Here is a 26325-nt window from a genome sequence, read left to right on the forward strand (position 1 = left end):
AAAGTCCATCAGCCAGGCCATTTGACACAATTAAAATACACACAGGAAAAAAAAGCCCCCTTTTATCCAATGTGGCAGAGACGACTGCGTGTCCACCAGATCCATTCTCCCATCTTCCAAGGTCAGGGCTGCGGTTAAGACTGTGGCACCCTGGCAAGGGAGCGTGTCAGTCCCTTCACAAGGTGTAATCAAGCTCTCGCCAATGGAACAGAACCAAACTGACATGTTCAATTTTGCCTCACTTGTTTTAAAGGAAATTTGTAACCCTGAAATTCCACCCTTTCCCCTCCCCACTGGCTCGATTAGTAAAAACCAGAGCAACCTTGAAAATCACATGTTGAAGAGAATCCCAGAATGGCAGGGGTGGGGGATGGGGAGGGGGGAGCAGGGCTGCAGGCCGACCTGGAACACCCACGCTGGACTGTTATGTGAGGAAAGAAACAGACTTCTATCATTTTGTAGTCACCGCATTTTGGTGTCTCTTTGTTACAGCTGTTTAGTCTCTTACCCTAATGAGTACATCACTCCTATGAATTGAGTGCAGACATAAATAATTCAGAAGCCTACAACAAGTCAAATAAAAAACCAAATGTAAAAGCTACATAAAAAAACAGGCAATCCTCAATGTACTAATGGAAAGCATCCTCAAAACTTATCTAAGTATTAATTTTTGAAACTCAGAACATGATTCCTGGCTGCTGAAAAAAACTGCATAATGACTAACCACGAAAATCTGTTTAACCTTTAAGGTTATATACTGACAACACTAAACAGAGTTACACCACAATTCTGATGTTTCCAGTATGACCCGGAGCCTTCTGGCCTCTCTGCTGCCAAGTCTGCTCCAAGCTGTCCTGAGTTCTCTGTTAAGCACAGTGCACGAGGGCAAAGAACAAACCTGCTTTGCTGGCCACTGTATCTCCAGTGCTTAAAAGAGGGACTAGAACATCGCAGGCATTCAAAACATACTTGGGGAATGAAGTAACAAGCTAAGACAGGGGTGGGAGGCTCCCAGAGTTAGGCATTTCCTATGGCAGAAGTGAGAAAGAGCTCTAAGAATGGGTGGCATTCCCAATTCTTATGGTCATGTATTAGGTAGTGCCTATAGGAAAACATTAAAAAAAAAAAAAGGCAGCAAAAACACTGAAAAAGCAAAGTATCTGTAACCCAAGTTAATTAAATGTTACTAATGATCTTTTAGGAAATCCACTCACAATTCAGAATTCATCTGAAAATAAGAGACAACTTCAGGCAATATAATTTACTAAAAACCTTACTCAAACATGGAAACTCTGAGCTTCACTCAGCATTGTGATTACGCAATCTTGTGTGAGTTGCAGATAAGCATCTATTTCTCCAGAGACAGTATCACTTTCTACTTATTTCATAAGGGTATTATTAGGATCAAATAAAATTAAGAATTCTCAAAGAATTGTGAAAACTAGAATTTCAATAAACTCCAGGAAATCACATCTTTAAAATGGTCCTTTCTTCTTCCCAAGCTAGACTTTCCCTGGCATATATTCCCCATATCCTTGATTTGGGGGCCAGCGGTAACAGTAACAGCAGTGCTAAGAGCAGTCATCATCATCAGAGTAACAGTAGTACCTGACTGTATTGGACCTCCTTCCCCTATCTAAGAAATGACTGAGTGTGAGAACCTTGGAAAGAAACATCTATTTGAGGTAAACAGTTTTTAGACCCCCATCTCATCTTACCCTCACAATTTCCTTTTGAAATTTCCCCTTTAGCCAGAAATTTCAACATTTTTTTCAAAACCTTCTTGTGAGATTTTGATGGCTGAAACTGTAAAGGTCGGCACCTAGGAAAGCAAAATAAATATTTAAAAAGTGAACTCAAACTGTGAAGAAATAAAATCAGTGCTGAATAATAGGACAGGGTTTAATGTAGCCTCTAATCCCACCCCAAATCTCACAAAAGTACAGTTAAAGGATTATAAAAAAAAAAGAAAAAGACATAAACCACTAGGAAAAAAAAATAATGGGAGAAATGTTGGAAGCTAGAAAGGAGATGTACAAGTGATAACTGACTTAGCAGACCAAAGAAAAGTTGAATCCTAAGCCAAAAGTGGGAAAAGCCAAAAAAATATCCAATTTTCTCTACATTACCCCTAAAAGTCTCAGGGATTGGCCATACCTGACACCCTGGGAGATGAGAGTGAAAATAGGAAGACCCCTTGAAAGTCTGTTTTGGAAGCGATTTATATATCTGATACTCTCCCCCACTCTGCACATATGACTCTCTACACAACCCAGCAGAAAACTGCAAACTTTTCAGAAAAGGGAAAAATAAGGCCTCTTACTTGAGGGATACAGGCACAGCTGAAAGGAATGGAAGTGTACTGCAAACAGTAAGCGTAAAAGGAAGTATACATGCTGAACGTTGAGACCTCCAAGACCCACTTCTCCAACCCAGCCCCAGAACATCAGTAGATGATACTTCCTTTCCAGAATGTGATCAGAACTAAAAATACTGACCTCAGAGATTCTCCCAAAGAACAGGCTAGCCAGATCACCCTACTTAAAGCCCACAGTAAACGAGACCCACCAGGGTACATAAAATTTCCAGTGGAACACTGGAAGGTTGGAATCACCAGACACTTGAGGAGGGCCTCTAAAACAAAGATAGGTGCCAAAAACCTGGAGAAAGTAACTTGGAGGATAGAGACATACAGTATACAGGAAGAAGGGAATCTCAAAAAATTTAAGAGTCCAAGAACAAAAATCCCTCTTAGAAGTAAAAATATAATAATAAGATATAATAAGAAGAAATTAAAAGTTAAATAGAAGACAGAAGACTTGGAAAATAAAGGTGAGGAAATCTCCCAAAAGACACGGCAAACCGAAGAGAAAAAAAAATTAGAGTACCAGTCTAAAAGTTCCAATGTCTGAATAAAGACATTAGAGAAGAGAAAGAAGTTAATGGAAAGGAGAGGATCAATAAAATACAAGAAAATTTCCCTGAACTGGAGGACATGATGGGAGGAGCCCCTAGATAAGAAGGGTCCCTCAAGTCCATATGCAATGAATGAAAACAGACTCACAGCCAAACATACTATGAAACATCAGAACTTTGAAGACAAAAAAACTTCCCAAGAGAAAGAACATGTTTTGGACAAAGGAACAAGAGTCAGAATGTCACTGGACTGCTCAACCGCAGTAAGACAACAATGGAGCAAAGCTTTCAAAATTCTAAAGGAAAATTATTTTCAATCTATACTTCTGTTCCTAGCTAAACTATAAGTTAGGTTTGAGTAGTCAATGAAAACATTTTCAGACAAAGTCTCAAAAAACTTACCTCTTACGCACTTTTTCTCAAGAAGCTATTAGAAGACGTGCTTCACTAAAATGAAGGAATAATACATACAAGAAAGAGGGTAGAAGAGATAAGATCCAAATCAAGACCCAAAGAGAATCCTCAAGATGACAGTAAAAAAGGGATCCTAGGAAGACAGTGATGCATCAGGCACAGAGGCAACCTGTCCAGATCACAGCAGGTCAGAAGATTCCACAAGAGGTTTTCATCAAGAAGATAAAAATGATAGCGTACCTGAAGCATCTAAACATACCAAGAGGAAATTTACACCTCTCAGGGAGCATTTTTAGATAAACTGGTAATAGGAACCTAGAAAACTACGCAAACAAAAATGACAATAATCAACACCAGGAAAGTAAAAACTTGTGCAGGGAAAGAGAAAGAAAGTAATCATGGACTACTACACGGCTGGGCTGCGAAGCTTACTTACACAGCCACAATGAGGTGACTACATCTATCCAAAACGATAATATTTCTAAAGTTTGGGACGAGGACAAACAGGAGCTTGAATGTGACAGGGGAAGAGGGCTGAAATAAAGTTAAATCCTTATCTTTCAAAGAGAGAAGCCCAGAGATAATGAAGAAAACCAATTTTTTAAAAATCAAGTATTATATTATATAAGCATGTCACTTAAAGATAGAGATGAAAACCCAGAAGAATCAGTTAAATGATCTGAAAGTGACTGAACTGGGAAAACAGAACATGAGACAGGCGGGAGGGTTTCAGAGGACTGCTTTTTGCAGAATAAGCTTTACAGAACTGTTTGATTCTTTAAATTGTTAGCATATACAACATTGATAAAAATTTTAAAAAAAAATCCATAGACAGGGAAGTTCATCCTCATTTTTACTCACATACTGGACAGGTCCTAGCAGCTGCCTAACAAGAAGCTAAGTTGTAGGCTAGACCACCTTGCCCTTACATAAGGCCTCACTGTAACTACTGCAGTAAACAAAGTAAAATAACCAAAAGAATATGCAAAATGACTCCAAGAGATCAACATATAAAATAAAGTTGTATAAAGAATAACGATCAGGGACTTCCCTGGTGGTCCAGCGGTTAAGACTCTGTGCTCCCAATGCAGGGAGCCTGGGTTCGATCTCTGGTCAGGAAACTAGATCCCATATGCCGCAACTAAAGATCCCGCCAGTACTCAGCAACTAAGACCCAGCACAGCCAAATAAATAAATAAATATGTAAAAAAAAATAAAATAAAATAAAGCTTCTACTCTTGTGTATATTGTTTAAAAAAAAAGCATAACAATTCAGAAAATGTTTGATTCCATGTAAAATTATTAAATAAGTCACATTTTATAATTACTTTCTCTTGCAATGTTAACTGAATCCCTTTTCATAAAGGCAACATACCTGGAATGGTGCTCTGTATGAGACAGGCACCCAGTAAATTATAAATGCTTTTATCTTTTTCTTTAACCCACTGAAATTGGCCTTTTCTGAATAGAGATTCTCAGGGTTCAGGCCAATCAATTTCAGACTTATTTCAACAAAATCCCAGCCATAATCCAGTAATAAATTGTTACCAGAAGGAAAATGACTTCTGTCTTTGAAGATGTTACCACTTCATAAACACTAAGCTGAAAAAGCTACTCTGTCGTTTTATACTAAATGAGATGCTGTCAGCAAACCAGACATCCATCTTTTCTCCTTATTGTATCAGTCCTTTGACCAATTATGTAAGAGAAAGGATTCTTAACCAGGAAGCAGTGAATTATTCAAAGTCAGTGATCACCCTAAAACTAATATGTTAGATGTTACATTATTTTTGTCTATACAGCTCCCTGTCTTGTTTTGTCTTGCTGCAGAGAGGATCTGCAACCATCAAATTCTCAAAACAGTCTACAACCCCAAAACAAGTTAAGAGTAATTAAGGGAAAAAAAAAAAAAGAGTAATTAAGGGAGACAGCTGTGGGGACATGCCAAGCATGATGGACACAACTGTGTTTGTGTTTTTATCTAGAGTATACATACACATTGAAACTGCAGACATATGCCTCACAATGTTAACGTACCTTCCCTATTTTCTACCAGAAGAAGGGGAAGAGGGAGGGGAAGAGGAGGACCTTCATAAAAAGAGAAGGGAAAAATCCTCCCATGTTAGGGCAGAGTAAGGGGGGCACAGGGGAAACACAAAATATTAAGAAAAATCAAGCAAACACTCTGTAGGAAAACAGACTTTTGGTTCGAGTTTTCCAGTGAAGAAAACTAGACTCTGAATAGACGCAGATAAGTATCAGCCCTCCTCCCCCTTATATAGGATCCTGTGGCATTGCCTGAATGAAACAACTGTTGTCAACACACCAGAGAACTGCAAAGCCATAAGCTAAACTGATAAAAATTTGATATCTAAAATTAATTTAAGTATTTGCCAATATTCTCCCAATATTTCACATATTATTGACTAGATTGCTAAATAGTGTATTTTTTATACCATATTTATATCTAAACCAAACAGTATTATTAAAAGCTATTGATAGGCACATGAATATAGTATGAGTATGTAGAAAAAAATCTGTTTGCTTTTCTTTATGAAGAATGTTTACCTAGACAGAAACAGACACTTCAAAAAGCAAGTCTACTAAAAAATTATACACAATCTTCATATTAATAGAATATATTAATCAAAATTCTTACCTTATTGTGTACTGAGGACAACATGTTTGATTCATGACAGGTTTGTACACATATTTCCCACTTCTAAAATTATAAAATAGTTTTGTTAAGTTTGTACACATTTCTCTTATGTAGCAAAGCCGATTAGTACAGGAGTACAAAATTAATTAGGGTAAAAAGCTAATCAACAGTGTAAAAACATTTAGGTTTAGTTACTTTTCATAAGCTAAATGATCTTGCAACGTGGGTATACCAAGGACCAGAGTCCAGGTTTTTCTTTTCTGAACGTTTACATATGTATTCCACGGTTAATCACCTCAATTACCCTCTCACCTGCATCTGCAGTCCCTTCCATGCCTCGATCTACCACCCACCCTCAATAGCAAAAGGGCAGTCAGAGAAAACTGTCCAGGATGCTGTGGGACTGATGTGTGCTGTTGCCTATGACATCCACACTTGGGGGTTCCATGGACACCAGCACGAGGAACCCCCAAACCAATCTAATCCTTTCCATGCCTTCTGGATCTCAGTTAATGCAGAGTCATACATTTACGAGCTGAATTTTGTCCAGATTTAAATGTGCCCTAATCCAATCTGACTGGTATCCTTATCAGAAAAGGAAATTGTACACAAAAAGGAACAATAAACAAAACACTAGGGATGCACACACAAAGAGAAAGGACCCTGTGAGGACACAAGAAGGCAGCCAGGTGCAAACCAAGGAGAGAGGCCTCAGGAAAAACCAAAGCTGCAGAGAGCTGGATTTCGGACTTCCGACCTCCAGAACTGTGAGGAAATAAATTTCTCTTGCTCAAGCTGCCCAATCTGTGGTATTTTGTCAAGGCAGCCCTAGCAAACACACAGGAATTCAGTTCCCGAGCCGAAAACCTGCGAGTCCTCCTAGACTCTTCCCTCTAATGCACCTCCATATCCTGCCAGCAAGCGATCTACTTCCAAAATGCCTCAAAAATGTGTCTTATGATCCATCCGATCCATCTCCTGATACACAGTCACTGCTACTGACCATGACAGCGGTCCTCACCACCTCACACACGGACACCGCAATAATCTCTGGAACTAATGGTCCTGCCTTCAGAATCACCCGCTCAGACACCTCTCTGCTATCTGAATGATCACTTCCAAATCACAAATTCCACCCCTTTTCTCTCTGACATAAAAGCCTTCAATAGCTCCCCTGTACCGTTAAAAAAAAACCACAAAATCTCCTTACCATGGCACACGAAGTCTTTCAACATCTGGCCTATATCTGTCTTCATTTTGGGCCCCATTATTACGTTTAAGGAAAGCTGTGAAGTTTCATTTACTGTGCTCAATCCCATGACTTCTGGGGAGTATTGGCACAGGGCACCTAACACTGCTCATACTTACGTAAGGAACCTTACCTAATAGCTATTCTAGAATCATCTACATAAAAACAGCTGCCCAAAAACCTCAGCTATCAAAGGCAACGTGTGGACTTAAGGGAATCCTGATTCAAATAAACCAACTATAAAAAAGAATTTTTTGAGACGAGCAGAAAATCTAATCAAAACTAGGTAACTGGTGACGTCAAATAATTATTATTAAATTTGGAAAGTATGGTAATGATATTGTGGAGATGGTAAGAAAGAAAATCCTTCTTAGAAACACATACTTAATACAGGTATAATGACATGATATCTGCAATTTGGTTTAGATAATCTTGTGGGACGAGGGGAAGGGGGGAGTATCTTATTCTGCTTGAGCTACTATAACAAAATACCATAGAGGGGACTTCCCTGGTGGCACAGTGGTTAAGAATCCACCTGCCAAGGAAGGGGACACGGGTTCGAGCCCCGGTCTGGGAAGATCCCACATGCCGCGGAGCAACTAAGCCCGTGCGCCACAACTACTGAAGCCCGCGCACCTAGAGCCCATGCTCCGCGACAAGAGAAGCCACGGCAAGGAGAAGTCCGCGCACTGCAACGAAGACTAGACCCCGCTCACCCCAACTAGAGAAAGCCTGCGTGCAGCAATGAAGACCCAACACAGCCATGAATGAATGAACGAACGAATGAATAAATAAATAAACAATTTTTTTTTTTTTTTAAAGAAGTATCTTTGTATTAAGGACCTTTACCTTCGCCATCCTCGGTCTATGAGATCCTGATAATCCTGTACAGTCATGGAATGTGCCCACATGCCTGAAAAATAAGTGCCATGTTAATTACAGCAGGTGGAATTTTACTTTTTTAAATCCAAAGCATTATCTTTAAAATATGAAAACTGAAGCAAAAAAAAAAAATCCAGCTCATATTGGAGAAATGAAAGTCTGCACATACTTCATACTTGTTAGCTTGACACAATACACAACACAAATGAAATACATGATGTATTTATCTTAAGTTTAAAAATCAAGCACACAAAGCGATCACATGCAATTCAGGATTAGTCAACAGTCTCTATGACATCATAAATTTAGGTCCTCACTGCAATCAAATTACATCACACCTTTAAGTCATAATAATATCCCCAATAATTTAATACCCTGGTCTCTTTAGAAGAATTAGAAAGCAAATGTTTTCTTGTGCATATAAATTCTCCTGATTTTTATTTGTTTACACCATAGTCTTACACACTGAACAAAAGTAAATGTACAGCAACGTTCCTTTTAAGTATAAAAACTGAAAGTAATCCAAATGCCTAGGAACAGAAACTTGATTACAGGGACTGTGATGTTATCAATAGGATGAAATAATTATGCAACCATGAAAACAATGAAGACTATGAAAAAACACTGAATTAATGGTAAAGAAAAGTGAATTTTATTCTTGTAAACAGTAAACTGCACCAGCAGTATGTAAAGATAAAGATAGGCTTGAGAGAGCAGGGCGTAATGAGAAAAGCACAGGCATGTGTACAACAGAAATGTCCAGAAGCCTGGTGGAGACCCATTAACACCCAGTTACTCCATGAGGTTCAATTTCCTCATCTGTAAAATAGGAATAGTAAAACCTACCTACCCCATAGGTGGGGTGACCTGTAGTAAAGATTATTATTAAAATCGAGATGACAGAAATTTACAGTTATCTAAGTAAAAAGGTTGAAAGTAGGTTTTTTCCACAGAACTTAGAGAACATCTATATTAATCGATTTTCTCTTACTAAAATTACTAGAAAAATAATTAAGGACCTAATATTAATTTTAGACATGTTTAATATAAAGTATTTGCTACATACATATTATAATCACAATACTAAGATTCTGAAACAGAGAAGGGAAAAATCTCTAATACCCTAAGGCAACCACTGTCACCATTTGGGTTTTTCTCCGCCCAGAGCTGTAACCGTGTCACATATGTTATTTGCATCCTGCTTATGTTCTCCGTTTAACCCAAGACTCTGTTTTTTCACGTTAACTCATCTTCATCACCGTCACTAATGACTGCGTTATACTACACTCTACCCCCGCTCACCCACAAGATGCACCTAATAAACACTTTTAATTAGCGAGTAAACGAACACACCATAATCGCCCAAATCATTCCCCTACGGTAGGACATACATTTTTTTTAATACGGAAACCACCCCAATTTACATCTTCATGGACATCCCATTTTCCACAATGCTAGATTATTCTTTAAAATAAGTGTCTACTTTTGCCAAAACACGACACGGCAGGAAATAAACATGATGTTCTGTTTACAAACAAGAAATCTTCCAAAAGAAAACTGAATCATGGGGGGGAAGGATAGTGTAGGCTGGCTTTGTCGTCGTCATCGAGGTGGGTGGAGAAATGACACGGCACCCAAACACCTGGTAAAATTTTCAAGCACCTCGGTACCAACAGGGCCCCTCGCCAGCAGCGACTACGGTCACTAGTTTCTTCTATATTCTTCCAGAGACATTTTATCCACGGATGCCCGCGCACGTGTGTTTTCCACACACACCGTTTTCTACACCAATAGCACCACCCGACACTCTGTCCTGCACCCCGCGTTTTGCCCTGACCCTCGGAGACACCCTCACAGCAGCATCAGCCCTTACAGGTCAGCCCCCGTAACCGACCACGCCACAGCGCTCCCCGGCAGGCGTGCCACCAGGTACTTAACCGTCTCCTACTGATGATGGACACCTATTTCCACACTTGGCTACTGCGAGACAATAATTATTTCGCACGTCCGAGCACCTGTGCGAAGAATGAGCATCTAGAAGCTTCCCTGCTCAATCAAAGGTGAGGTCCGTTTTTAATTCCGAAAGCCACTGCACTCAGGGGGAGCCGCGTTCCGCACTCGCTCCACGAGACAGCAGCTGGGCAGGGGCTGGGCGCGTCCCTCCAGCCAGTCGGCCCGGGGCGCCGCGACCCCCGAGGACACCGGCCCACCGCCGAGCCCCGAGGCCGCGGCGCCCTTCCCCGCCCGCCAGCCCGGCCCGCTTACCATTGGAGCGACTGCCCGACTCGTTCTTGCAATAGCCGCAGCGGTAGAAATCCTCGCCTTCGAAATATTCCACGATGCTGGGCGAAAGCGCGGCCCAGGAAGCCATAGCCCCGACCCTCCAAACGCTACGCGGCCCAGCCCAAAGCCGCCGCCACCCCACAATGCACCGCGCCGCCCGGGCGCCCACAGTCCGGCCCTCGCCCGAGCCCCTCGGCGCTGACGCCGCCCGCGCCATCTTAACCTAGGGCAGCAGCCTTCCGCTATTTCCGCTCCTTCTCCGAGAAGGACCGCCATCTTCGGTGAGGATGAGACCAAGAGACGAAACGTGAAGAACAACGGTCTGGGAAGAAACGAGTGGGAAAGGAAAGCGGGAGTTGGGGAGCAGGGCCTGGGTGTTCCCTCGCGAGGGCCCGGACGCGGCGGGCGGTGCGGGGATTTGGACGTAAGGCGTCCGCACCAGCTCCATCGACCGGACCACTCACCGCAGGACGCCTTGCCCTCCTCGGAGTCGCAGTAGCCGCAGTAGTAGCCGACCTTGAGTCCCTTGTACTCCACCACCGAGGCCATGGCTGCCGCCAGGTCCACGCAGGCCGACCACGCCTCTCGGCGCCCCGGGGCCGACCTCTGCGGAGCGCTGGGGTCCGCGGCGGGGAGGAGTGGAGAGCGAGGCCCGGCGCGGTGCGTCGCAGCGCCGGGGGGCCCGGTCGGTATTGGGTCCGGGGGCCTCCCAGGATTAGTGGATCGTAGTCGTGCGCTCTGGTGCCGAGTTCGAGCCAACCCGTTGCGTTACTTCATCGCCAGTCCTTCCCACAACTGCGCGTTGATAGCGCTAATTTACAGATAAGGAGACTGAGGCACAGAGCTTGTGATCACCCTCTTTTTAGATCCTGCAGGTCTCAGTTCCAAAGTTACCATTTCAGGCCGTCCTAGCCAATTCTAGCTTCTTCCAAACCAGCAAGCACTCACTTAAATGTCCCGTAGGTTCGAGTACACATGCATTCTGTGGATGGCAGGGTAAGTGAATTGAACACTTCACTCTTTTAAAGGAAACAAGTGTCAGAGCCAGTTGCTGCCTTGTTCCTAGTGCCACCATATCTTACGACTTCTTTTTTTGAAATTTATTTTTTTATACAGCAGTTTCTTATTAATTATCCGTTTTATACATATTTGTGTATACATGTCCATCCCAATCTCCCAATTCATCCCACCGTCACCCCACCCCCCGCGACTTTCCTAACTTTTAAAAAGAAGCTAGAGGGCTTCCCTGGTGGCGCAGTGGTTGAGAGTCCGCCTGCCGATGCAGGGGACACGGGTTCGTGCCCCGGTCTGGGAGGATCCCACATGCCGCGGAGCGGCTGGGCTCGTGAGCCATGGCCGCTGAGCCTGCGCGTCCGGAGCCTGTGCTCCGCAACGGGAGAGGCCACCACAGCAGTGAGAGGCCCGCGTACCGCAAAAAAAAAAAAAAAAAAAAAAAGAATCTAGAAATCAGATTTTTTTTCGTACAGTTTTGAAATGTTACTTTAAAAGAATTTTTTTAATTGTACATGTCAAACAACATTTATATAGGCTGAATTCAGCGCATGAGCCTCCAATTTGCAACCACTATTTTAAAGGGGATTTCTTAAAGACTTAAAGATTTCTTTCAGTGAGTACCTCCAACAAGGTAATATTCCTTATTCTTTAATTCTGTATGCACAGATAATTTAAGCCTGTCTGTCCTTATATTTTTTTCCCATCAACAATAAAGCTGATTATCTTTTTATGTTTAAAAAAGTGAAATCATGTAACTTGGAGAAGCAGGTAAACTTTTGAAGTCAGTTTCAACATTCTTGACCCTAAGGTCCACTATGCTGGATATGTGCCTATTTAAGAGGTTTGGTGGCAGAGTGACCTGTCATATCACTACGCATCAGCTGTGCCTCACACAATGGGAAAGAACCTAAGGATAGCTATGTAGCATGCTGGAGGACCTTAGATTTATCCAGCTCCTCCAATCCTTAGATTTAAAGGCCCCTTACTAGATCTCAGTACCCATGTTCTTAAGACAGACCTCATCCGTTTTGTTCATTATAACAGATTTGACTATTTCTGGTGCTTTCCTGGACAACATAGGAAACAAAGGCCAGAGAAGCCAATAATTTGCCTAAGATCACACAACTAGTAAGAGACAAATAGGCGGGGGAAAAGGTGCTAAAAATAAAATTAATTGAAGAAGAAGAAAAGAGATCAACAAATACTAGGTTTGGACATGGGTAGGGCAATAGTTCCTAGATGTGTTTATTTTGCTGAAGGTTAGGCACAAAGTTTTCATCTTCCAGGCCCAAATGAGAAAAATAGTGCAAAGTTTCATTTAGTTTCCATCTTTGGGGGCCGGGGGGAGCTGGAAGAGGGCACTATTAGAACATCCTTTTATTTATGAAATTGTCAGTAATAGATAGTTGTCTTTGTTTTTAATTTTCATTCTTGACAAAATGCTGGCAACACTAGCATGTTTGGTTCCATTAACATAGTTTATATAACTGAATGTGAAGTTGAGTTTGCAAAGCTTAAGAGTGAGGTTCAGTCCTAGGCACTGATGATGTGAAGGACTCTGCATGGTGATAGGCCCGTGATTCTTGAATTAAAGTGAAATGTGTTTCTCTTTCCTTCTGAAGAACGTGTTGTGAGTAGATAGTAAGCTGGGGGGTGGTGGGGAGGACAGTTAAATACAGAGAAGAGGGACACACTAGGAAAGAGCTGTGTTATGAGCAGAGGCAGGGAGGTAGATAGGAGCACCAGGGGTCTCAGGTACTGGTGGTGGTGGTAGAGTCCTAGGAGATGCTTTCCTCTGTGGGGCACTCACTGCCAAGAGACCTCAGATTAGACCCTTTCCCTCCACTGTCTAGACCTTTGCTCTCTGGTTTGGTAGCCACTAGCCACATGTGCCTACTGAGCACATAAAATGTGAATAGTATGACAGGGAAACAACTTTTATTTAAATTTACTTGAATTCTTAAATTGAGGCAGTATAGACAGCAAGCAGGATAAATGCCAAAAAGTCTGCATGTAGGCACATCATATTCAAACTGCAGAAAATCGAAGACAAACAAAAATCTTGAAAAAAAAGCCAGAGGGGGGAAAACCCTTAGCTATAGAGGAGCAAGGATCAGAGTTACGTCAGTCTTCTGGTTAGAAACCGTACAAGAAGAAAGGAAAGTGAAATATTTCAAGTATTGAAAGAAAAAAAAGACCAGCCTAGAATTCTGTATCCAGCAAAATTATCCTTCAAAAGTGAAAGAGAAGGCTTTCTCAGACAAAACAGAAATGGAGGGAATTTGTCCTCACTAGACCTGATTTGCAAGAAATGTTAAGAAATTCTCCAGAAAGACAGAAAGTAATATACGTCAGAAACTCAGACCTACTTTATAAAAAGAGCATTAGAGGAGGAATAAATGGAGGTAAAATCAAATTTTTCAGAATCTTAATTGACAGATAACAGATGGTTTAATAACAGCAACTTGTACAGGGTGCAAGTTTATGGATAAGTGAAATGAGTGAAGCAACGTTATAAGGGGTGGGAGGTAGGAAACTGGGAATATTATAAAGTACCCACACTGCCTGTAAAGTAGTTATTTGAAAAAGAATTTGGATTAGTTGTAAATGTATACTGCAAACTCAAGGGCAACCATTTAAAGAAGCAAAAAAAGTATAATTGCTGTGCTAACAGAGGAGAAAAAAATAGAATCATAAAATGCTTAATTAAAACCATAGAAGGCAGACTAAGAGTGGAAGACAAAAAAACAGAGCAAGAGCAACAAATTGAAGACAGTAACAAATATGGTAGATATCACTCCAATTATATCAGGGATCACTTTAAACATCAATGGTCTAAATATACCAATTAAGAGACAGAGACTGGGCTTCCCTGATGGCTCAGTGGTTAAGAATCCGCCTGCCAATGCAGGGGACATGGGTTTGAGCCCTGCTCCGGGAAGATCCCACATGCCACGGAGCAACTAAGCCCGTGCGCCACAACTACTGAGCCTGCGCTCTAGAGCCCACGAGCCGCAACTACTGAGGCCTGTGCGCCTAGAGCCCATGCTCTGCAACAAGAGAAGCCACCACAATGGGAAGCCCGTGCACCGCAATGAAAGAGTAGCCCCCACTCACCGCAACTAGAGAAAGCCCGCGCGCAGCAACGAAGACCCAACACAGCCAAAAATTAATTTTTTTTAAAAAGGACTATCAGACTGGATTAAAAAATGAGACCCAACTATATGTTATCTACAGAAAAACCCACTTTAAATATAAAAACACAGATTAAAGGGATGGAGAAAGATATATTGTGCTAACACTAATCAAAAGAAAGCTCGAGTAGCTACTTTAATTTCAGATAAAGTAAACTTTAGAGCAAGGAAAATTAGGGATGTAGAGGGAGCATTACATAATAATAAAGGGGTCAAGTACCCAAAAAGACATAACAGTCCTTAATGTGTATGCACCTAACACTGTTCCAAAATGTGTGAGGCAAAAACTGATAGAACTGCAGGGAGAAATAGAAGAATCCACTATTACAGAGACTTGAGCACCCCTCTATCAGTAATTGACAGGTCCAACAGGCAGGATCATAATTGAACTGAAGACCGTCAGTCAACTGGATATAACTGACATCTATAGAATACTTCATTCATCTGCAGCAGAATACCTATTCTTCTCAAGCTTACACAGAACATTCACCAAAATAGACCACATTCTGGACCATTAAAAAAGAAAGAAAGAAAAGAAAAGAAAAGCCTTAACAAATTTAAAAGAATAGAAAGCATACAAACTATGCTGTCTGACCACAAAGGAATTAAACTAGAAATCAATAACAGAATGGTAGCTGGAGAAGTCCAAAATACCAGAGATTAAACAGCACACTTCTAAATAACACTTGGGTCAAGGAAGTTGCAAGAGAAATTTAGAAATATTTTGAACTAAATGAAAAAATACAACTTAACAAAATTTGTGGGATGTAGCATGAGCCGTGCTTAGAGAGAAACTTACAGCATTGAATGCATATATTAGAATAATGACCTCAAATCAGTAATCTAAGCTTCTACCTCAGGAAATGAGAAAAAGAAGAGCAAATTAAACCCAAAATAAGCAGAAAAAAATTACAAAAATTAAAGCAAAAAAAAAAATTACAAAAATTAAAGCAAAAATAAATGAAATTGAATACAGGAAATCAATCTAGAAAATCAATAAAACCAAAAGCTGGTTCTTTGAAAAGATAAAAAAAAGTGATGAACCTCTAGTGAAGCTAATTAAGAAAAAAAGAATACAAATTACCAGTATCAGAAATGAGGAAAGGACACCACTACTGCTGCCATGTACATTAAAAGAATAATAAAGGAATATTCTGAACAATTCTATGCTCATACCTATGATAATCTAGAGGAAATGGATCAATTCTTTGAAAGACAATCAACCAAAACACACAAGAAGAAATAGATAATCTCAATAGGCCTGTATCTAAAGAAATAGAATCAATAGTTAATGACCTTTGAAAACAGAAAGCATCAGGCCCAGATGTGTTCACTGGTGAATTCTACCAAGCATTTAAGGAAGAAATTACACCAACTCTACAGTTTCTCCCAGAAAATAGAATCAAAGGGACTTTTCTAAATCATTTTATGAGGCCAGCATTACCTTAATACCAAAACCAAACAAAGACATTACAAGAAAGGAAGACTATAGATCAATATCTCTAATGAACATAAATGTGAAAATCCTCAACAAAATACTAGTAAATGGAGTCCAACAATGTAAAAAGAATTATACACCACCACTAAGTAGGACTTATTCCAGGTATGCAAGGCTGGTTCAACATGACAAAAGCAGTTAATGTAATCCATCACATTACTAGGCTAAAAAAAGAAAAATCATATGATAATATCAATAGATACAGAAAAAGCCTTTGACAAAATCCAATACCCATTTATGACAATTAAAAGAAATTTCAGCAAACTAGGAATATATAGGAACTTCCTCAACTTGGTAAAGAACATTTACAAACATCATTCTTAATGGTGAAAAATTATATGCTTTCTCAATAAGATCAGGAACAAAGCAAGGATGCCACCTCTCACCACTCCTATTAAACATCATACCAGATGTCCTAGCTAATGCAATAAACAAGGAATAAAAGGCACACCTATTGGGAAGGAAGAAATAAAGCTTTCTTTCTTCACAAATGACATGATTAGCCAAATGGTAAATCCCAGAGAATCAACAACAACAAAAATCTGGAACTAAGAACCAATTATAGCAAGGTTGCAGGATACAAGGTTAATATATAAGAGTAAATTGCTTTCCTATATACAAGAAATTAATGAGTGGAATTTGAGAGTAAAAACAATACCATTTACATTAGCACCAGAAAAAAAAAACAAAACAAGAAATACTTGCGTATAAATCTAACAAAATATGTACAAGATCTGTATGAGGAAAACTATAAACCTGAGATGAAAGAAATCAAAGATCTAAATAAGTGGAGAGGTGATCCATCTTCATTGGTAGGAAGATGAATACTGTTAAGATGTCATTTCTTCCCAACTCGATCTTTAGATTCATTCTAATCCCAGTCAAAATCCTAGCAAGTTATTTTGTGAATATTGAAAAACTGATTCCAAAATTTATATGGAGAGGCAAAAGACTCAATAACCAAAACAGTGTTAAAGGAGAACAAAGTTGGAGGACTGACACTACCAGCCTTTAAGAATTACTACAAAGCTACAGTAATCAAGACAGTGTGGTATTGGTGAAAGAGTGGACAAATAGATCATTGGAACAGAGTAGAAAGCCCAGAAGTAGACACAGTTATATATAGTCAACTGATCTTTGACAAGGAAGCAAAGGGAATTCAATGAAAGGATAGTCTTAACAAATGGTGCTGGAACAACTGGGCACCCACCTGCAGTAAATAATTCAAAATGGAGCATAAGCCTAAATGTAAAACACAAAACTAAAAACTCCTGGAAGATAACTTAGAAAATCTAAGTGACCTTGGGTTTAGCAATGACTTTTTAGATGGAGCACTAAAAGCATGATCCATGAAAGAAGAAATGAAGTCATGCTTCATTAAAATTAAAAATGTTTGCTCTGCAAAAGACACTGTTAAAAGAATGAAAAGATGAGCCACAGACTGGTAGAAAATCTTAGCAAAACATCTGATAAAGGAATGATACCTAAAACATACAGAGAACTCTTAAAATTCTCAGCAATAAGAAAACAAGCAACCCAATTAAAAATGGGCAGAAGATCTGGACAGATACCTCCCAAAGAAGATACACAAATGGCAAATAAGTATATGAAAATATGCTCAGCATCATGTCACATTAGCAAATTGCAAATTAAAACAATAATAAAATACCATTATGCACCTATTAGAATGGCTAAAATTCAGAACACTGACAACACCAAATAGGAGTGAGGATGTGGAGCTACAGGAACACTCATTCATTGCTGGTGGGGATGCAAACTGTGCAGCCACTTTGGAAGACAGTTTGACAGTTTCTTACAAAACTAAACATACCCTTTACCATATGATCCAGTAATCGTGCTCCTTGGTATATACCCAAAATGAGTTGAAAACTTAGGTCCACACAAAAACCTACACACGAATGTTTATAGTAGCTTTATTCATATTTGCCAAAACTTGGAAGAAACCAAGATGTCCTTCAGTATGTGAATGGATAAACTAATGGCTGTGCACCCATACAATAGAATATTATTCAACAATAAGAAGAAATGAGCTATTAAGCCATGAAAAGGCATAGAGGAACATTAAAGGCATACTGCTAAGTGAAATAAATCAATCTGAAAAAGCCTTTACAGTATTAAAAAAAGCCATATTGTATGATTCCAACTATATGACATTCTGGAAATGGCAAAACTGTGGAGACAGTAAAAAGATCAGTGGTTGCCAGGGCTTTAGGGCAGTGATACAATTCTGTATGGTGTACTAATTATGGACACTTGTCATTATACATTTGTCAAAATCCATGGAATGTACAACACAAAAAGTGAACCTTAATGTAAACTATGGACTTTGGCTAATGATAGTGTGTCAGTATTGATTCATATATATACCACACTAATACAAGATATAAATAACAGGGGGAACTTGGAGGAAAAGAGTACTCTTTGATCAATATTTCTGTAAAACTACAGCTGCTCTAAAAAAAAATTGTTACTTTAAAAAACAGCAGTGTAAAGCTTTTAAAATTGATTAAGTGTAGAAATGTAATATTTTGTACATATATCCTGGATATATTTTATCCTGACATCCTGATAAATACATATCACAAAAATTAACCTCATCTGTTTCTTTACTTTTTAAAATGTGACTCCTAGATGGCTTTAAATTACATCTCTGACTGACATTCTATTTTTGTTGAACAGTGCTTCCTCACTGGACCAACTCAATTCTCTACTTTTCTCTGCTTCTAGTCCCTACAGTTTCAGGATCTTTTCTCTGGTGCCACTTCTTCTTAAGCACTTTCCTGTTAACAAAATTTCATAGTTCTCTATTTGTTTTGGGAAATCATCAAAATTCCTCCACGTCATATTCTGGCCACTGCGTTCCTCACCACAGACTGTGCTCTATATTCTGGCCCGCAGCATCCATCTTGTACTCTGCCTGTGCAACCTCCTCTGGTTAACCACTCTGATTGACTCACCCCTTGCTTGGCTGGTCTCAGGAGTATCTTCCATTTTTGCCACTGCTCAAAATGTGCTCCCCAAGAAGCCCTCCTTGCTGCACCCCATCTCATGCTAATGACTCCTGCCCTTTGTTTCCCTCCACACTTAAGCATCCCATTTATACCACTACATCATGCGTGTGCTCTTGCATACATCTCTTGCCTCCCTAATTGGACTGTAAAGTCTACAAAGGTAAGGGCTGTGTTTCTACTTCCCCGGTATTCCGAGGTTAGGCGGTATGGCAGGTGCTTAGGACTACAGGCTTTGAGTTTAGACATCTACTTTCAAGTTCCAGCCTCCAACTTGGCTGCTGCGTGGCCTTGAACACATTTCTTACCTCTCTAGCCACCATTTCCCCTCCTGGAAAAAGGGGAGAATAATAACATCACCTCAAGGGTGTGGTTGGAATGTCCATATTTTATGTTCAGATACTGTCAGAGGCACTTTTATTTAGTTTGTTTTCAAACTCCTGCAAAATGGAGACAGCAGGCAAGGTGCTGCTTCCAGTGCCAGCAGTTAATCTGTGATTATACTGTGAAGATTATTTCAAGCTCAGTGACCTGAGAAGTGGTTTCACAATCATTTCAGTTCAGAAAGCATCATCATCTCCTCCTCCAGCTAGGACTTCTCATAACTATTTAAACATATTCCATGGTTTTTGACAAAGGGTTAAAATTTAGGTATATAAGAAGATACTTGTTAGCAAAGTGTCCTTTTTATATTTGTCGTGGAGAAACACAACTCAAGCCATCTTTGCTTATGTTTGGGCTAAGTGTAGTCTTGCTCAGCGTTTGTTTCAACCTAACTGGCTATCAGAGGTTTTTGTTTATCTCCCTGGCTTATATTCTTTATCCCCCCAGTTTCTCTTATCAGGAAAGAGAAACTTTACAGCATAGTACTCAAAAGTACTTTCAGGTCCACATGATTGTCTTTGTGTGTTTTAATTAAGCTGATTCCTTACTTAAAGAGAGGCTCACATTAAGAATTGCATAGTTTTCTTTATCAAAAAAAAAAAAAGAGGCTTTCTATTCTGTTTTCATGGGATGATAAATAAGACATTGACTTTTAGTCCTTCACATAGTGCCTGGCTCATAGTCAGTGACTATTAGGAATGTGTGGTAGTATGATGCTGTCAGGTCCCAGGTGTTATAAACATTTTGGCGGAATTAATATCACATAAGTTTCACGTCTGAGCAGCATGACTTTTGATCAGTTTTAAAATGGTATCTTGTTTGGTTTGGGAAGCACCTGATATTAAAATGTAGACTGAAGGGGTGGGATAGGGAGGGTGAGAGGGGGGCTCAAGAGGGAGGGGATATAGGGATATATGTGTGCATATGGCTGATTCACAGAGTTGTACAACAGAAACTAGCACAGCATTGTGAAGCAATTATACTCCAATAAAGATGTATTAAAAAAAAGAGAATTCAGTGCTTTGGTATGAAAATAGAAACCACTGTCATGACTTGATGTTTGAAATTCTTTGATTTTTTTTAAGCATAAAATACCCATATTTACTTCTATAACTCATTTATTTCTGAATTTGAGTTTGGGGCTACAGTTTCAAGCTCGTCTCCACAAGCAGCACATTTTGGAAGGGGTAGATTTTATTCCTACTAAATAAGCCAGGTTGTAATTAATCACTGTATTTTCTCCTTTTCACATTTTTTTAAAGAACTAGAGACATCATAGTGGGCTATGTGAGCACTTTGTTCGAGTGGATGCCGCTCACATGTATGGTGAACAGGCTTTCCTGATGTGAATATGCAGTCATTTTCATTAATGTGATTTCAACACTGGTGTATTTTTTGCTTAATGACCAGTTATGAACATAATTATATAGTATAGAAGTATACTAAACAGTATCAAAGCTCACAACTTCATAGCAGGAGCAGTATTTAGTTGAGTGACACGCCAGCTAAGTAATGATGAGACCCCACGACTGGGCCACCTGCACACTTGTCCGACCTCCTGCCACTACTATGAGTGTGTGTGCAGGACCCGCTCCAGGGTTCTCCACCGATTCCAGGGTTCCATTTCCATGGAAGATACACAATATATATCCCAAAAAGAAAAAGAAGGATGCTCCCATTGCCTTGGAAGATGCTCTAACTGCACTTTAGCTGGGACACCTGTGCGTGTGAAGCACAGGCCCTTCTGCTCTCTGTCTGCAGCCGTTTAGCCCAGCTCACGCTGAAGCTCATTCCCTGCCAGCCAGAAGATGTCTTCACCTACGACCTCCCAGTAGTCTCAATCTAGGATAGTGATGACACATACAGAAAAGCTTGTGACTACTTCTGGTTGCCCTAGAAATCAAACCAAGGCATCCTGAAGGATCCACAGTAGGTAGCTGAAAGGCTGAAAGAGGGCCAGAAACTTTAATGGCTGGAAAACAGGACTTGGCAGAATAGAGAATGAGAGATGAGCGTTGGGAGAGCAGCTTAGGAGAGCACGTGCTGAGAGGAAGAGAGTGAAGGGCAGAGATGTGGTTTGTGAAACTGGCCATTGATAGGGCGATGGCTGAAACAGAAGACACCAGAGATAAACAGCATGGGGCCCTAAGAGCCGCGGAAGTGGCCACAGGTGCTCCGAGGAGAAGGGGCAGTGGGGGGCTGCGGAAGGATCAACCGGCAGTGCAGATCCCACCCTCACACCCGCCTTTGGCGACAGACTCAGAACGGCTGGATCTGAGTGCAGAAGAGCAGTAGGCGTTACTGTCCTTACGTTTTGGGTAAAGGCAGGAGAAGATTCACCTCTCTGGGACTGGGTGTAGCACAGGAAAGAAAATTATGTGCTCCGGAGCCACACAGGCACACATCCTGCCTCTGAAACCAACCCATGGGGCCTTCAGCAAGTCACCGATCCTCTCTTGACCTCAGTCCGCTTTGCTATGAAATGGGGGATAACAAGTACTTACCTCATACGGCTGTTTGGAAGATTAAGTAAAAGAATCCATTTGAGTTCTTAGTGCAATGCCTAGAGTATGGTAAACTCTATAAATGTTGCTGTGGAAATAATATAAGAATTGCTTAGGAAAGAAAAATATGAAAGCAGAAATGAGTCTTGGAGAAATTAACTTTACCTAAACAGCAAATATAGTTTTGTTTTTTTCTAGTTCCATGTTATAAAATCCCTCCCTTTTGCTGCTAAGTCAGAGCAACAATATTTATGACCCAGATGGCTAAACAGAGAACCTATCTGCTAACTGAGCAGGTTAAGAGATGAGGTCTTGAGGATGCCTACATGTGATTGTGCTCCGTCTTAAGTGATAAATGTCTCTGCTTTATTCTTCTGCATTAAATTAAGAAAAAAAACCCACAACTCTTTCTTGCTGTCAAGTTGTTTTATTATCTATCTAAAATGTAAACCTTTCACAAGAATCATGAAACATGTTATAGTTAGATAGCTATTATTGGAAATTAATGATAGCTTATCAGTTATATTTATCGTTAATCACCTTATGCATAACTGAACTTAAAATGGACTTACCAACTCTGGAATCTCAAATTTCTCATCAAAGGTAAGTTCTTTTTTCTACCGTTGTGTGTGGAATTTGAAATAGCAACTCAGCCTCCCCTCTCCAGTGTTCAAATGAATGTACTGAGGACAGCCTCAACCTCAAACACAATTTGGCTCTTTGTTTATGCTTTTATCAGAGAGCCTCCTTCCTTGGTTCAAGGAAAGATAGAAGAAGTTAAACATATGGTGGAGGCCTGCCTATTGAAGCACAGAAATGCCTTTTGCTACATAATGAAAAGTGAGTCTCAAATCAACTCCCATTACCATTCATACCAGAGCACGTTTCCCAAAACCTTTCTCCAAATCCTTGTATAATTTCTCTTTTTGCTCCTCTACATTGGCCTGGGCCAAAAATACTCAAGACCCTCGGTTTGCAGTAGGTTCCCAGTCCCCATGAGAAAAGAAGATGAAGGTGAGGAAATACATTTACCATGAGCTCTGGAGCCAGTAATAGAATCATAAGAATTTATCACCAAGTTAAAAAGGGCCCAGGTATTTCAAGGGAGCATGCTTTGCTTGTACTGTTTGGTTCACTGAGCAACAGTGGTGCTGACTGGACAGCACTGAACAAAATAAACACCCGCAGCCTCCTAGGGCTTAGTCTAGTGAGGGATGTGGACATTAAATAGTTACCACAGATTGTGAGAAGTATCATGAAAAGATGGGATTTTATTTGAATGAGTACGTAGAAGGTCTGAAGAAGTGACACAGGCTAAAACCTAAAAACCATAGTCAGGGGCTTCCCTGGTGGCGCAGTGGTTGAGAGTCTGCCTGCCGATGCAGGGGACACGGGTTCGTGCCCCGGTCCGGGAGGATCCCAAATGCCGCGGAGCGGCTGGGCCCGTGAGCCATGGCCGCTGAGCCTGCGCGTCCAGAGCCTGTGCTCTGCAACGGGAGAGGCCACAACAGTGAGAGGCCCGCGTACCGCAAAAGAAAAGAGAAAAAAAGAAAAAAAAAAAAAACCCTAGTCAGAGCCGCTATATTACGTGTTTGGGAGTATATAAAGGAAGAACGTGAAAATACTCAGACAGGAAAAGTCAGTGTGGCTGCAGCAGAAGGAGCAGTCAGCTTGAGAAGCTTGTTTGCAGACGCAGTCAGGAACCAGCTTATGGCTGCCATACTGGAATTGGGGATTTTCTCCCGAAAGCAGTAAGACGCTATCCCAGGTTTCTGTGCAGGAAAGCGATGTGCTCAGATTTATGGAATACAGAGATCACTCTGGCTGCTGTATGTGTGATCGGTCTGATGGGGCTGGGGACAGAGGGAGAAAAGTGTGGATTCAGGGAAGCTAGTTACAGGCTGCTACCATGGGGCGGGGCGTGCGTTTTGAACTGAGAAGTGACAGGACTGAGAAGGGGGAACGGAAGGAAGCGCTCTGGAGGAAGAGTCGAGCAGGGATGCCAAGCAGGCAGGTGAAGCTGAGGCGAGCACAGGGCAGCCTGTGTGCCCAGCTGGCTCGCTCATCCCTGACTCCCACTCCAAACCGGTGCCTGACACACAGCACTTCACTTCCTGAATGATCAGGGCTGTCCTCGTCCAAGGAAGCCTGAGTGTGACTGTGCTCTATCTTAAGTGACAGTTTCTCTGCTGCATCTTCCTACATTACATTTAAAAGGCAACCAGCAAAGCCGGTGGAGGGGGTGGCCATGAGGCAGGAAGAGAATGAGGGGCTATTCAGTTACTTGCGGACGTTCAGCTAATGGCTGGAAGAGTGTAGGGGGTCCAAGATAGCCTTAGTCACATGCCCTTGGCTATAGCCTGAAAGCCAGAAGAAAGAAAGATATTTCAAGGAGGAGAGAGTGGTCACCACTGTAGAATGTTGCTGGGAAGTCAAGTATGACAGGGACAGAAACGAGATGACTCGTGACCCAGATGAGAGCAGTCTCGGACAAGCGATGGGGGTGAAAGCCGAACTGAAGAGAATTGAGGGAAAACGTGAGGCGAGAAAGTGGAGAGGCAACTGCTTCAAGTTACGCTGTGAAGGGGAGTAAAAAAGGGGATGTGCAGTAAAGGAAGAGCTTTCCTTTTTTGTTTGAAGATGATATATACTGAAGTGTATTTTTATGCTGATGGAGCGATCCAGTAGGCAGGAAATTTTGAAGCAGGAAAGGGAATCTGATCGTGGTAAATTCAAGTTCTTGAAGTTCCGCGAGCACAGCTGGAAGAACTGGCTTTTGATAGGCCAAGGGGCATTGTTTCCACCGTAAAGGCAGGAGGGCAGAGTCCAGGATAGATGCACGGGGTTGTTCCTGCAGTGGGAAGAGGACGGTGTTCCTGAGGGGCTGCTTCTGTTTTTACAAGGATGTCTAAGGCACAGTCTTCAACTAGGAGGGAATGCAGGGGGAGGAGAGGGGAAGAGGCTTGAAGAGGAAGACATGAAACAATTACGAGACCCTAGCTGGGACGTGGTGTAAGAGTGCCCTGCAGGGCTAACAGCCACTTGACATCTGTGCCATGGACTATATATACAATAAAGGACAACCAGATACGGAAACATGTATACTGAGCCGAACAAGCCAGAGGCCTCAGAGACCACAAGTGTCGACTACACCCTCAAGGAATCTCAAATGAAATCCCTTCTCCCAAAGTATTAACACTGGAGAAGAATGAACACACTGAAAATATCCAGAAAACACACAAAACTAAGACCAAAAAGCATAGGGTGGCCTGGGCAAAGAAACAAAGGGGCATCAAGATCGAATGACTTGAGGGAGAGGACTCACAGAGCAAAGCAATGGTCGACGAGGTGCTCAGAAACTCTCTACGCCAAGCTCCCACTTTACTGAAATCTCAAGTGGAGAAAGAGGAAGTAAAAGAATTTGAATGGGTCACAGCCTATCCAACTGTCCAGCCTTACCAGGAAGCAGTTATGGAAGTGACTATTCTGATGGAAAAGTCAAAAAAAAGAAGATAAAGTTGCAAAACCACTCCGAAGAGAGCTCTTGAGTATACCACCATTTTTGAGAAGTCAACTAGAAAAACAGAAAGTTTAAATTATTTTCTAGATTGTATTTCTTTTTTAGGCTAGCATACCTTCATAGATGTTGGTGCAGTAAAATCCTATATCCCCTAATGTTGTTTCTAAGTGCATCACACTGAAAAAAAAAAAAAAAAAAAGTTAAACCACAAGCACAGCATTCCCAAGTGTTTCAGCTATCTCTATAACTAACCTAAAACCTTGTGAATTAAAACCACCACCATTTCATTTTACCTTACAATTCTGTAGGGATTCAGGCAGAGCTCAGCTGAACAGTTTTTCTGCCCCATATGCAGCACCACTGGAAATGCTCGGGAACATTCAGGTGATGGCTTGGCAGGGATGGCTAGGAGGCTTGAGCCTAGCTGGTCCTTCGCCTTGTCTCCCCTTTCTAGGTAGTTTCAGGGCCATGTGGTAGTTGGACTTACTACATGGCGACTCAGGGCTCTGGGAGGCCTATCAGATGCTCACTTCTGCTGTATTCCACTGATCAAACAAGCCACCCAAGATCAGCCCACATTCAAGGGGAGAGAAACAGACTCTTTCTCTAAAATAAACTTGGGGCTGGGCTTCCTGGTGGCACAGTGGTTGAGAATCCGCCTGCCAATGCAGGGGACACGGCTTCGATCTCCAGTCTGGGAAGATCCCACATGCCACGGAGCAACTAAGCCCGTGCGCCACAACTACTGAGCCTGCGCTCTAGAGCCCGTGAGCCACAAC

General features: G+C 41.3%; 1 protein-coding gene across 10 annotated transcripts in view; it reads right to left on the minus strand.

Moving 5' to 3' along the window:
- The window catches only part of ATE1 (arginyltransferase 1), a gene marked incomplete at its 5' end in the record, with an annotated part of 154128 nt that extends 143176 nt beyond the window's left edge, over window positions 1-10952 (minus strand). For 4 of the 10 annotated variants that reach the window (XM_082673173.1, XM_082673174.1, XM_082673167.1 and 1 more), the window contains 4 exons: window positions 1719-1822; window positions 5990-6052; window positions 8088-8151; window positions 10868-10952. In XM_082673173.1, coding sequence (XP_082529299.1) covers window positions 1719-1822; window positions 5990-6052; window positions 8088-8151; window positions 10868-10952 — 316 coding nt within the window. Of the gene's footprint in view, window positions 1-1718; window positions 1823-5989; window positions 6053-8087; window positions 8152-10385; window positions 10641-10867 lie in introns of those variants that run through there. The other 6 variants (XM_082673170.1, XM_082673171.1, XM_082673169.1 and 3 more) reach the window with 2 other exon arrangements.
- Between the last annotated feature and the right edge of the window lie 15373 nt (window positions 10953-26325).

The sequence above is a fragment of the Grampus griseus genome, assembly GCF_964374135.1.
Source record: "Grampus griseus genome assembly, chromosome: 16".
Taxonomy (NCBI): Eukaryota; Metazoa; Chordata; class Mammalia; order Artiodactyla; family Delphinidae; genus Grampus; species Grampus griseus.